Source organism: Emys orbicularis, chromosome 2 (assembly GCF_028017835.1).
Source record: "Emys orbicularis isolate rEmyOrb1 chromosome 2, rEmyOrb1.hap1, whole genome shotgun sequence".
NCBI classification, from domain to species: domain Eukaryota; kingdom Metazoa; phylum Chordata; order Testudines; family Emydidae; genus Emys; species Emys orbicularis.
In genome coordinates, this window is record NC_088684.1 from 5,468,654 (window position 1) to 5,482,878 (window position 14,225).

General features: G+C 46.8%; 1 protein-coding gene across 1 annotated transcript; it reads left to right on the plus strand.

Annotated features, from left to right (window-relative positions):
* Nucleotides 1-461: 461 nt before the first annotated feature.
* On the plus strand, nt 462-12,763 carry LOC135875217 (lymphocyte antigen 6E-like). The gene is made up of 3 exons (XM_065400209.1): nt 462-486; nt 10,954-11,073; nt 12,555-12,763. The coding sequence occupies exons 1-3, from the start codon at nt 462-464 to the stop codon at nt 12,761-12,763; spliced, it is 354 nt and encodes a 117-aa protein (XP_065256281.1).
* Nucleotides 12,764-14,225: the final 1,462 nt, after the last annotated feature.

The following is a 14,225-nucleotide window of genomic DNA, read 5'->3' on the forward strand; positions in this document are numbered from 1 at the left end:
ACCCCCGGCCCAGCACCCCCGGCCACCCAGCACCGCCGGCCCCCGGCGCACCGGCCCCCCAGCACCGCCGGCCCCCCAGCACCACTGGCCCCCGGCGCACTGGCCTCTGGCCCCCCAGCACCGCCGGCCCCCCAGCACCGGCCCCCCGGCGCACCGGCCCCCCAGCACCGCCGGCCCCCGGCGCACAGGCCCCCAGCACCGCCGGCCCCCAGCGCACCGGCCCCCGGCCCCCCAGCACCGCCGGCGCACCGGCCCCCGGCCCCCCAGCACCGCCGGTCCCCGGCGCACCGGCCCCCGGCCCCCCAGCACCGCCGGCCCCCAGCACCGCCGGCCCCCGGCCCCCCAGCACCGCCGGCCCCCGGCACACCGGCCCCCGGCCCAGCGGCGCCGGATTTTCCCGGACATGTTCGGCTTTTTGGGATTTCCCCCCGGACGGGGATTTGAGTCCCAAAAAGCCGGACATGTCCGGGAAAATCCGGACGTATGGTAACCCTATTCTCGCAGTTCCTGGGAGCCATGCAACCATCATTTCCAAACAGAGCCCGGCCACCTCTTGGTTCAGGACCCTTCCCCTTACCCGGACAGGAGGACTGGGATGTGCGGAGGAGAAGGGACTGATGGGAGTTGTAGTTTCCTGCTTAGCAGATCCATCACTCTGGCACCTTTGCTGTCTTACAATTTTTGGCAGTGGCTGAAATCAAAACAGTCTACTGAGCGTGCCCAGTAAAGTAGCTGGTCTTTTCAATAGGATGCACCAGATCAGGATGCTTTGAATGTTTGCAGATTGGGACTGTGAGAGGGTTGGATGAGCTTCAGGTCGCCAGGGCACTGGGGCGTAACAGAGATTAGAGAAAACTGTCACCTCCCCAGGGCCTTCCTTAGGCATAGGCAACATACAGCTGTGTAGGGCACCTGAAAATTGGGGGCACCACTGGGTCTTAGTGTCCACCCTCCTGGCTTTTCTATCCCTGTTCTGACCCTTCCTGCAGGCTCCCACAGCTGGCTGTTGCAGCCTGGTGAGTCTTCCTCAGGAGGGGATCTAGTAGTTAAAAGTGAAAAAGCTTCCAGCCTGCCAGACCTATTAGCACAACACTGAAACTGTTAGAGAGCCAGTCAAGGGGTAATGAAGCCATTTAACAGGCATTTGCCAAACCCCAGGTATATACTGTCAGTTTCTGAATTTACTGACAAAAACGGTTGTGCATGACTGTAATATTTACTCAGAATATGCCAGTCTACAGGACCTTAGTTTAAAATTTGCTTTACAAGTATTTCATTAGTGAGTTGGTGAAGATTATAAAAATCACATCTCTAAAAAATCCTTGCATAGATTTTTAGATGCACAATCATCTTTAGCCCTAAATGTTTGGCTCTTCAGACATATAGTTTTTTAAATAAATCCTTCAAAAGACCACCCTTATTTAAAATACACATTTTAATTACTATAGTAAAAAAAACTTGCTTCCAAAGTCTTCCTGTCCTTTCTGTCCATCCCTTTCTCCCTCTCTCCCCCCACTCCTCCCGTTGAAGAGAGCCCTTAAAGGGACAACACCCCTTTCCTTCCAGATAGCTGGACAAAGAGTTTCCCTTTCTTTACTTCTGACTATCTGATGAACTAGTTTTAAGCAAAATCAGTACCTTAGTCAAATATAAAATCCTTTGTTATGCCTAAAATCTTTGGAAACATCTTTTTTAAAGTTGATGAAATTTCATAAACATGTCTATTGTTATGGAGATCACACAAAGTAAATTAGTGTTCCCTTTTTCTAAAAGCAATGAACATTATTATGAACACACTAAACCTCTGTGACTAATTAATTTAAAATAATGTCTTTGTTTCAGTGAGTTAAATATGTAGTAATCTGGAATGATTACTTTATGAAAGTTTAAGAGTATATTTAAAATATAAAATCAGCTTAGAAATACTGATTAAGAACATGTAAAACAGAGAAGAGCGGCATCATGTATTTCCATAATATTTAATGTTATATTCAGCAGGACAGCTAACTCACCCTTACTGCAAAACTGACAAACTTCAGGGCATATGAAAAAACCTGTGATTACCACTTGTTAGGGGGGAGGGATAGCTCAGTGGTTTGAGCATTGGCCTCCTAAACCCAGCACTGTGAGTTCAAACCTTGAGAGGGCCATTTAGGGATCTGGAGCAAAATCAGTACTTGGTTCTGCTAGTGAAGGCAGGGGGCTGGACTCAATGACTTTTCAACATCCCTTCTAGTTCTATGAGATAGGTATATCTCCATATATTTATATTTATTTATTCCCAAATTTAGTGCTTTTAATTAGGTACCTTCTGCATGTCCATTCTGCATGAGGGAGAGGGTATAGGGGTCTCTGCGGGGAACTCTGACTCTCCGCCGCCGTGAGGCGGGCCGGGTGTCTCGTTATCCTTTGCTGCCTCGTCCCCCCCACCCCATCCCCCACCGGGCTGCGAGCTCAGGCTGCCGTCGGGCATAGGGGCACCAGTTTAATAATAATGTGTAGGGCCCCATAAATCCTAAGGACGGCCCTGCACCTCCCTGTGTTTTCTGTGTGTTTACTTTGGGCGTTTGACAGCACTTCATATACTGTCGCTTTCCCCACTGCTCATGCCTTGTCTGTGCTTTTGCTCTGTGGTTTGTGTGTGGGGTGGGGATGTCACATAGCAGTGAAGGGAACATAACAGGAAAACATCACAGTAAACCACAGCTTTGCATAGGAATCAGGCGCCTGGAAGGACTTTTAACTCATTGTTTGAACCTGATTAGGTTACATGTATGTTTCAAGCTGAGGATGTCCCTTTAACTAAGGCCTTGTCTACACTGGCACTTTACAGCACTGCAACTTTCTTGCTTAGGGTTGTTTCAGGGCTGTAAAGTGCCAGTGTAAACAGTGCACCAGCGCAGGTAGCTATGCCCCTCATGGAGGTGGGATTTAACGTTGCCCGTGAAGACGTGCCCTAAGCCACTCAAGAGTTCACATATCTAGTCACAGGTAGGGCCGGATTAACCATTAGGCTAATAACGCTATAGCTTTAGGCCCTCCTATTTTTAGGCCCTACTGGTCATGCAGGGGGCTAGGCCCGGTGAGGGTGAAGGCGCTTAGCTCACGCAGCCCTGCTGGAGCGCTCCTGCCAGCAGGAAAGGCAAAGCAGCCCCCTGCGGCTTGGCAGGAGCTCAGCTCGCAGCCAGCTAGCCGCCTGCTGCATCTCCCCGCGCTGCGGTTAACACTGGTGTCTGGACACTAAAAATCCAGTTACCACGGGAACCCATGCCAGCCGTGGGTGTAGTTTAAGCAGGCTTTGCCCCCCGCCCCCCATTTCTCCGGAGCTCTGCTTAGTTGTCTGGGAGGGAAGAGGCTCCCTCAGTCCCTCTCCTCTGCTGAGGCTGGCAGGCAGCTCCAGGACGCTGCCTCCCGGGTCCTAGTGCCTGTCACCATCATACTTAGGCCCTCCCCTCCCATTAGCCTTAGGCCTCTCATAACCTTAATATGGCCCCGGTCACAGGCACTGTAGGTTTGTGATCATCTTCTGTAGCTCGTACACGTATTGCTACGTGACTTCTCGGACGTAAACTGTGAACCTTATTCCCACCCCTAGCCCTTTGCTAGACACCAGGATGAACAACAGCAATACCCAGCTCTTAGATAGCGCTGCTAATCAAAGGGCTTTACAAAAGTGGTTAGTACCTTTATCCCCATTTTACACATGGAGAAACTGAGGCACAGAAAGTCGAATAGCGATTGAGACAGAGGCACCTAATTAGCTCTCACTCCACGTCACACTTTTCCCGCAATCAGAATCCCACTTCTAACTTCCTGAGCCCTCCACCAATGCCCAAGCAGACAGGTGGGCCTGGGAGACCACGACGGTCAGGCTATCTCAGACCTGGGCAGGGTGAAGAGTCCAAGGAAAGGGGCCCTCATGCAGAATGCTCTGCCTACAGCCCCCTCCTCCTTATATTAATGTAGTCCAGCTCAGCTGCCGGGGCGTGGCAGAGTGGGGAGAGAGCTGGGGGGTCTCAGATAGGAAGGTCTCAGGCCATTTAGGGCTTTGTTGGTCAAACCCAATATTTTAAACGTCACTGGAAGGCAACAGGCAGCTAGTGCCGATCCCAGAGCACTGGGCACTTGCCCTCTGGCTGAGATATTCTATTTATCAGACAGGCTCTCTCACTTGGCACTGGCTTTGGCTTCCAGTCTGGAGCTGACAAAGGCACGAATCCCAGTAGCAGGGCCGGCTCCAGCATTTCTGCCGCCCCAAGCAAAAAAAAAAAAAAAAGCTGCAATCGGTGGCGGCAGTTCAGCGGCAGGTCCTTCGCTCCTAGAGGGAGTGAGGGACCTGCCGCCCCCGAATTGCCGCAGGTGCCGCCCCCCTCCCTTGGCCGCCCCAAGCACCTGCTTGTTAAGCTGGTGCCTGGAGCCGGCCCTGGCACTGTGCACACTCAAAGAAAGAAACAGCCCCTGCTACCTGAAGAGCTTGCAGTCTAAACAGTCAAGACAGACAAATGGCTGGAAGGGAAACAAAGGCATAAAGATGTCAGGAGAGTTTCCCAAGGTCACACAGCAAGTCAGTGGCAGTGCCAGGAATTTTGCCACTGACTTCAATGGGGCCAGGATTTCACCCCCAGTCTGTAGCTTCCCAATCCAGTGCCCTAGCCACTAAACCAGTGGTTCTCAACCTTTCCAGACTACTGTACCCCTTTCAGGAGTCTGATTTGTCCTGCATACCCCAGGTTTCACTTCACTTAAAAATTACTTGCTTACAAAATCAGACATAAAAATACAAAAGTGCCACAGCCACTATTACTGAAACATTGCTAACTTTCTCATTTTGTCTGTATGAAATTTTAGTTTGGACTGACTTCACTAGTGCTTTTTATGTAGCCTATTGTAAAACTAGGCAAATATACCCCCTGGAAAACCTCTGCATACTCCTGAGGGTACACGTACCCTTGGTTGAGAACCACTAGACAACACGACCCCTACTTTCGGGTCTGCCCTGCTTGCTCTCTCTCTCTAAACCACTCCAAAAATACTATCATACATGAGATAATGAAGCTGATTTACAATACCCAAGGTGAGCCTCCACAGAGTTGCAAGCAAGGTATTTTTGATGAAAGGTATCCATCTACAAAATTTCCTATTGCCAGAGATCTGGATGATTCCATTTCTTTATTCTTTGAAAGAGGCAAGACATGGCATTTCTTTGCATGGGCCTTTGTTTAATACAAGAAGCAATAAACTGATCAGTTAGTTTTCTTCCTCTCTTTGGTATCTTTGTCTACAGGTGACCAAAAGAATAAAATCTCCATTGAACAGATGACACTGAGGCATTTTAAATCTTGTATCTGGTGCCTACACGCCATGGTAATTGCCATACTGGAACTACATAGATCAATTTAGCAAGACCTTTTCTTGACTCATAGATGGCTAAAAAAATCCAATTCTTGATTTACAGGCTTTCCCACAAGTCTGTCCAGGAAATGTACTAGTGTTTTCTAGCTGTAACCTCCTGCGCTTTCTGATTGCAAATTACCCACTTCTCTTGTTGACTACTATACCTCAGTTCAGAAATCCCTGCACTGGGTGTAATTCTGATGCAAACTGGTTTGTTAGCAGCTATAGCTTTGCATGTGCTGATATCCATATCCCAGTAAGTAAGGCTCTTTCAGGACACGTTTGTATCTCCTTGGAGAAGGAGCTAGAATGAAAATGGTCATATTGGTGCTATTAAAATATTGTAGTGAACTTGTCAATAGGCGGTTTTGTTGGGGCAAATCCTTCAAGTATCCAAATTCAAGTCTGAAAGAGGACTGGTGGGGCTCACTTTCACTATACACCACTGACTGTTCTGGGATGGTTTGATGGTGCCTGACTGATGAACATGATGAGTTCAATTTTCATTATTTCTGGGCTCTGAGAAGTTTTTTGCCACAATCAGAAAAAGACCCAGATCCATGACCTTATCAGGCTGATCAAAAGGGAGAGTGTGGTCTCTATTACAGGCAGCTTTAGACTGGCCATGGTTTCTGGTGCTTGTTAAATACTAAGGTTTCAAGAACCATTTTCAAGGTGCAGGTTTGGAAGCCCACTGTCCTATGGAGTTGGTATGATTTATATTTCAACTACTGGCACAGCATTAAAGAAGATACAGCAACAATAGCAGTTCTCCCCCATCCTCTCCAGGAGAAGTATTTTGTACCTCCAGGTGCATAATTTTTATCCCGCAACACTCAAGGTATCATGAAGCGGGAATCTGGCCTGTTCTCTCTTAATGCTGCATATAGGTAAGAAATCAACTTACCGTAGTTTTTGTTTCTGTTATATTTGTTAGTTTACTTGATGCAACAGCAGCCTTGGGTCTGGAGGTTGGTTTGGATTTTCACTTCTATCTCCTCTAACAGTTGTGTGCCTCGACAGTCTGCCTGCGGTTGCCTCTTCTTGTGGGGGGATCTTTTCTAAACAGTTTCACATACAGCCACGCCAAGGGTTGTGTGAGAAGAAGTTTAAAAGGGTGGAGCCATTTGTTCGGGCCTCCCTGCAGGGCAACGTAGCTCACCCTGTTGCTATGCTCTGGCTGCTGGCGGTCTCTCCTTGCTTCTTGTATTTGCTCCCCTTTTTCACCTTTATTCTTCCCCTGAATGACTTAACAGTCAATGGGTGCCTTGGACGTCCAGTAATTGCAGGAGCTGATGCTCAGAAGGGTGAAGTTCTAGTGGATGGGATAACAGTAATTTTGGAAGTGAAGAGACTCTTTAATCCACTATTGAAATGAACATGAGCACAGGTGGCCCAGTTTATGTCTTTGAAGGAGAACGGTCCAGGAGGAAATGAAAAGGTAGTCAGCAGATCTCAAGGCACAAGCTAATCACCAGTAATACAGTATTGCAGAAATACATGCATTATGTGAGATCTGTCTTTATCTCAAGCATCTGGCATTGACCACTGTCAGAAAGGCTGCACGGATCATTGGTCTCTCCAGTATGGGAATTACTAGGTAAGTATTACAAGCAGATTAATTTTCAGTAATTGCACACCAGGCCCCACTGCCCAAGATACTTTGCAGGAGACAGTACAGTATTCATACACATACCCACACACCTCACACTCATCTCCCTCCAAAACACAGGACTTCCTTCACTCTCCTATACACTCTTCCCCAGGTAGATATTGACACACACATCCCTTGAACTCACACACACTCCTTCCCCTCCCCCAGCACATTCTCACCCATATTCAATCAATCAATTAGTCAGTCAGACACACTCCCTCTAGAGCACATACATACACCTACCCTCACCGTAGGGTGACCAGACACCAAATATGAAAAATCAGGACAGGGGGTGGGGGGTAATAGGAGTTTATAAAAAGACCCCAAAATCGGGACTGTCCCTATAATATCAGGACATCTGGTCACCCTACCTCACATACATGCACCAACAAAGGCAACAAACACACACTCATACAAATGTTCACACGCTCTGAGAGTCTTTTAAAAGAACTTTTCCTCAAGAATTTAGCTTTTGTACTGGAGGGCTGGGAACATGCTCCTAGACTAGAGAGCAGGAAGTGGAGCAGCACAAGTAAAACAAACACCATGAAATTTATTGTAGCAATCCTCCCAAGCTGGGACTGGGATCTGCATGTCACCTAAGGCCTTCTTCATGCCGCCTAACAAATGAGTTGTAAACACATTGGCAGACAAATCAGTTTCTGACATCAGTTGTGCAGCCTCTGTGGACTAAAGATAAACTATGTTAAACTCATGTTTTCAAAAAACCCCAAACAAGTGTGTGTCTAGATTTAATAGGGCTATTTTAAACATTATATAATTTGGTTGACCCATCCATCCCATTTATTTAAAAATGAATGTTGAAATTGTGGTCCCATTGAAGTCCATGGCAAAAATCCCAAAGATAAACAATTATGACCATAAGCCGGAACTATACTGTACTATAACATTCAGTCTTTCATTTACATACAAAATAGGTAGCACAGGACTGCTAAGCAGAAAGTAATATTTCTACACCAAATACCCATGTTTCTACCTGTGTATAAAAAACACTGCACCATCTAATTCTGGGGCCATCAGTATAGAATAAGATAGTGCCATGTACCTATGAATAACAACACAGTACTACCGGTATGTACTATATACACCTTTGTTGTACCAAGTGTCTGTAGTCCAAAAAAACCAAAACAACCCCCACACCCAAAACAACAACAAAAACTGTCTAACAAAGAGTTAAGTGTGCTAAGTGATAATGTACTTCCTTCTTACAACATTTACAAAATTCAAGCATTTAAAAGCAACAAAATGAATACTTAATATCAGCAAAATCCCTATGCTGCCTACACAATAAGCAAACACATTCTTATCAAGTGCAACGAAATGCATATTCCATCACAACAGCTTTAAGTCTAACCCATGGGAAGTTATTTTATTTTATTTTTATTATCTTGGTTATAATATCTAAATATCTTGATTGTAGCCACTAATTTTTTGCAGTGATGTTGTTAAATGTTAAATCATATCAGTTACTTATCAACTAACAGTAGAACTTTGGGGGGAAATACTTGAAATTGAGAATAATGCTTTATATATGATTCAGCCAAAAAAATGCAAAACATTATTGGTTTATGGTAACCTGTATATATGTAAATGTATATTTGAGGCTGATCAATATGGATCATTAATGTATAAATTTGCAATGTTCATGTTACCTTTTCAAAAGGATTGTGTGTCTTGTTTATATTTTGAAGTTACTCGTGAAATAATGCAGTTTATTCTGGATCACAGTTAAGGCTGTGGCATTACATTAAGGAATTTGAGGAGAACACAGTAATGTATTTATTATGTTGGCAGTGTAAGAGTTATAATATCTTTAACTATTAATTTCCTTGCTAATAAGGGAACGGATTTTGTAAGTGATTAAATATGTTACTGTTGTCATTTAGCAACCTCCCCGCCCCCTTTTTTTAAAGCAAAGTTTGGTTTTGGAATTGTCTGGGGTTATTTTATTAAATATTTTTCCTCCCCTCACCTCCCCCCACACCATTAGTTTAGGTAAAAGAAGATACTGGGGTGAAATCCTAACCCCATTAAAGCCAATGGGATTTTTGCCATGGACTTCAATGGGACCACAATTTCAACATTAATTTTTAAATAAATGGGATGGATGGGTCAACCAAATTATATAATTAAAGGAGTGAACAGTGCTGGTCAAGTGAATAATGGATCCTGCACGGACCTGTCTTGTTCCATGCACACATTCACTAGCACAGCTTACCTTCACACTGAACATTAGTAAAGAGTTCTAAAAACCCATTGAACATCAAGCCCCAGGGAGTGTATTTCTTGAGGACTGTTGTGCTCCTTGGTTACTGGCAGAAATCCAAAACCCAAGTGAGTTTAACTCTGCTGAAAAATGAGAAATTCAATATATAACCTCCAAGTGCCCTGTTTGGAACATCCAGTTGCTGTTATGAAACTGAATTCACTAGTCCAGAAGAAGGCATAGGCTGCCTTCTACTCCCTCTCCCTGGGCTGATCCTGCACCACTGGGATTTTTAGTATAGACTTCAATGACGTCAGAATCACGGCTGCTGTGTGTGTCTATGCTCCACTACTTTCTTCATCTCATTTGCAGTTTTCCATCTGCATGCTTTTTCTGAGTCACCCCTTACACTGAGCACAGCCTTCCAATTAATATTCACCTCCCTATCTTCCTCTTTTTAAGAAACTCCAGAAAACCAGCATCTGTCATGAAGATTCCAGCTATAATACCCACATGCCATTTGGTTCACTGCTATTCAGGGCCGGCTCCAAGCATTTCTGCCGCCCCAAGCAAAAAAAAAAAAAAAAAAGCCGCGATCGGCGGCGGCAGTTCAGCGGCAGGTCCTTCGCTCCTAGAGGGAGTGAGGGACCTGCCGCCCCCGAATTGCCGCAGGTGCTGCCCCTCTCCCTTGGCCGCCCCAAGCACCTGCTTGTTAAGCTGGTGCCTGGAGCCGGCCCTGCTGGTAGCAAGGTCCCCACATCTAAAGTAAAAAGGTCACAGGAGAAGGAGAAACACCTCTACCCTGGCCCCAGGCTGCTGCGGTGAGAGAGGGATGGGGGGGTGGGAGGTCCTCTCTCCCCGCCGCAGCCCCGGGGCAACCTGCACCCCAAGCCATCGTCCCCGGCCCCACCCCAGAGCCCGCACCCCCAGCCAGAGCCCTCATCCCCCTCACTCCAACCCTCTGCCCTAGCCCTGAGCCCCCCATGGATCTGTAAGTCACTCATTTATACAGTTGGGGTCTTTGATCTGTGGAGATCATGAATGGACATCAGCCAGACAATGGGCCACTCCTCAGGGCAAAGCTTCGATAGGGCCCAGTCTTTGCATAACCTAAGGGGGTAATTTGCGTTCACTTCCCCCTAGGTATTTCTTGGGAACCTAACTTAACTTTGTTAGGCACATTGTTTAAAACAGTCCTTTGAAGCTCACCACGGTTCATACTGGCCCTAGAGAAGTTACAGACAACTGCACTATACTATATAACTTTTCATTTTTAAGACACTGGACTCCAAAAATACTTAAACTGTGTGTGTTCAGGATATTGCAGGAAATTGCCAAATCTGTCACAAGCCATATCCAGGCTGAAGGAAAACAGAGGCATCTGGATCAATAGTTTTCAACCTGTGGTTTGCAGACCCCTGGGGGTCCTCAGTCAATGTTTAAGGGGTCCGTGAAAGGTTGTCGTTACCACAGAACAGTGGTTTTCAATCTGTGGCCTGCGGACCCCTGGAAGTCTGCAGACTATGTCTAAGATTTCGAAAGGGGTCCGCACCTCCGTTTGAAATATTTTAGAGATCTGCAATTGAAAAAAAGGTTGAAAACCACTGAGCTAGATCATCTGAGAATGAAGCCTCTGCTCCTACCAAATTCTAAACCATGTCGTGTGCTCCTTTTGCAGGTCACTCGTTGATGTGCTACACATGCCAAGGGGAGACGTCTAACAAGTACTGCATGAAGATATCTATGTGCGCAAAAGAAGACAATTATTGTGTGACAATCAAGGACGTTGTAGGAGCTGGTACGTTTTGGAATCATCCATCGTTATAACGCATTATTTGTATTGTAGTGGTGTCTAGGGGCCACAGTCAGGGATTGGGGCATTCTTGTGCTGGTTGCTGTACAGACATTCCATTAAAGGACTGGCCCAAAGAGCTCATGATCTAGGCAATGACTAGATTCAACAGGTAGATGAGACAGACAGACTGGGGTGGGGAGAGGGCAAGGAAACAGGAAAGGATGGGGTTTTCAAAAGCACCTACGTGACTTAGGAGCTCATGTCTCACTGACTTTCAATCCCATCCACGGTGAGCCTATTATATCCTAAACAGAGGTCTCTGCTCACCACTTGCCTAGCTTTAGAACTACCAGACCAGATCCTAAGCTGGAATAACTTGGGGTTTCTCCACTGAAGTCAAGAGAACTCTGCAGATTATACCAGCCGAGGCTCTGGCCCACCAAAGGTATTTCTAAGGCTCTAGTGAACATGGTGTCTAAGTGACATACAAATCGATTTATGTAGTATTAAGCACAGCATTATGTAATCTCCCTCTCTTAGGCCGCTCTTCCAAGTTTTTGTGGCTCTCTCCCACCCCATCTTCTTCTGGAAGGATAAATAAATGATTATTGAACAGCAAACTGCCAAGCAGCAGGAAACTTCACACCACTAAGAGGCAGTCTCCTTGGGAGGGGATCCTCCCAGAATCTCACTAAGACACACTAATGGGAGGGAGAGCCCAGTGGTGGTCTGGAAGGTTTGGGGTCTGGTGAGTGATTGGGATGAAGCCAGTGCAGGCAATGCCATACATCCGGCAGGTCAGTGGGCAGTACCATGCCATCCTGCCTTGTCATGCCCCCCATACTGGCTGTAGTCCTGCACTGGTCCCATTAGGATTTCCCCTAGATGATCCTACAGGAATATTGGGAAAGAATTCCTGTTCCCCCCACCAGTGAATGTGCCATGCCATGTCAGAGGGCATTACTGTATCACATTAATGTGCTCAGCTGAATTTGTTGCTCACATATGCACTGCTTGGGTGTGTACAGGGCACTCACCAAACTCTCAAATTTCCATCCTAGCATGCAGTGGGCTGAATCTAAAATCTGGACTGGATTCTCTATGGGCCAGTCTATTTTTTGGATGTTCCATCTCTCTAGGTTCTTATATGGTCCCTATCACCATAGTGCCTGTCTGGGTCAGGAATCTAAAGGGCATGTTAGAGGCTACTACCTAGCGGTCTTTAAATACTAAGTGCTGTAAAATGAACACCATAGCTTGAGTCTAACCATTATCTAAAAGCATCTGGTTCCTGCATTTCCTGGCTTATAAAGACTGACTGGGGTAAGGGCCTAGTTGGTCATTAATTGTAAAGAAATTCCACCCTGTTGGTCATTATTACATAGGCACTTTGATACTATTATCTCCTTGGTACTAAATGTAGTCAGAACTCAAGGGAACTTTTCAGCAACGATTCCTCTCTTTGTTTCCTTTTCCTGGGTAAGGTTACAAATCCAAATACCGCATCTCCAAGATGTGCTCTCCGGAGTGCCCCAAAACGATCATGAAGCAAGGCAAAACGGGTGCTAAAGTGTTTTGCTGCGATAAACTATTGTGCAATGTGAATGGAGCCAGCAGCATGGAAACCAGCTACTCGATGATTTCCATGGGGATCCTGGCTAACTTCATCTACATCTTCAGATCTGGACTGTGATGGGCCAGGAAAAGAGGACTTTATGCCCGAAGAACCTGCTCAGGCCCCACTGAGACACCAAAAGCCTACTCTGTGCAAAGCTTTCCTTTGGGCTAACACTTCCCCCTATACTCTAAGCGTCACTTCAGACCCCCTTAGCAAATATCATCTCTATCACTTTTCGCACCATGGTTCTTGTCTCTCCCGCTGGGTCCAGAGCCACAGCTCTCAGATCCCAAGCGCCACCTTCCATATCTGTGGTTTTGAAGACCTGGAAATATCAACTGAACAGGGCTGGCTCCAGCGTTTTTGCCGCCCCAAGCGGCGGAAATAAATAAATAAATAAATAAATATTTTTTTTAAAAAGCCGGCAGCTCTACCACCGCCGCTTCATTCTTCGGCGGTAATTCGGCGCCAGGTCCTTTCCTCCAAGAGGGACTGACGGACCCGCTTCCGAATTGCCGCCGAAGAGCCAGACTTGCCGCCCCTTTCCGTTGGCCGCCCCAAGCACCTGCTTGCTGTGCTGGTGCCTGGAGCCGGCACTGCTGTAACTGATGGATACATCCGACCAGATGATGTACAAAGTACTTATACAGGTCCTGATCCGGGAAAGCACTTAAAGCATGTGCTTATATTGTAATGAACTCCTTGCACATGTAAAGAAAGGAGCAGTGAGTAGGAGTGGAGAGGCGATTTTACCTCCGAAGACAGCACTGGAGAGACTGATACTGGAATACTGGGTCCAGTTCTACTGTCCCCATTTGTAAAAGGATGTTGAAAAATTGGAGAGGGTATGCAAAGAAGAGCCATAAAAATTATTTGAGGGCCAGAAAAAATGCCTGCCAGTGAGACCCTTAAAAGACTCAATCCATTTAGTTTATCAAAAAGAAAATGAAGAGGTGACGCTTTTATTTACTGCAGGGAAAGTTCCCTCACAGTCGTTTATTCCATCCAAACAAACTGTGCTGTATTTGGCTTTTCTGACCGCTTGGAAGCACTGCCATAAGGAAAAGGATCAGGTGGGCTCTCAAAGATTCCTGGATTCCCTCACTCTTGTTTTCCTGGCTCCTTAACAACCAGGCTTCCCAGGTTCAGGATAGGCCTCAGCCCTGCAGCTCTGAAAAGTCTACCGGCTGCTAAACTGAGTTTTGGGAATTCCCTGGTACTGTCCTGTGATTCCCTGTGAGCGAAGTGGTATCCAGCGGTGGCTCACAGATCTTCCTGCCCAGTCGGATTTCAGTGGGGATGAGGCAGTAAAAAAGCTGGGAAGACTGAGTGTGTGTGTGTGGGGGGGACGGGGGGTGGTAAGAAGCCTTTAAAGGTCAGGGAGGGACAGGGGAGCAGCGCAGGGTAAGCTGCATCGGGGAGCAGGCAGAGCGGGAAGTACAGGCCAGTAGCGTAGCTAGCGGGGTGCAGGGGAAGCAGCTGCTTCCCCCGCCTTTCCAAAAGCGGCCGGAGGAGCGAGGGGGGGCGCAGGCTGGCG

Excerpts from the sequence above, each read along its gene's own strand:
- LOC135875217 (XM_065400209.1), top strand. The coding sequence starts at position 462 with ATGTCCGGGAAAATCCGGACGTATG. Across the intron at positions 487-10,953 it reads CGGGAAAATCCGGACGTATG|GTCACTCGTTGATGTGCTAC; the intron begins GTAACCCTATTC and ends CTCCTTTTGCAG. Across the intron at positions 11,074-12,554 it reads CAAGGACGTTGTAGGAGCTG|GTTACAAATCCAAATACCGC; the intron begins GTACGTTTTGGA and ends TTCCTGGGTAAG.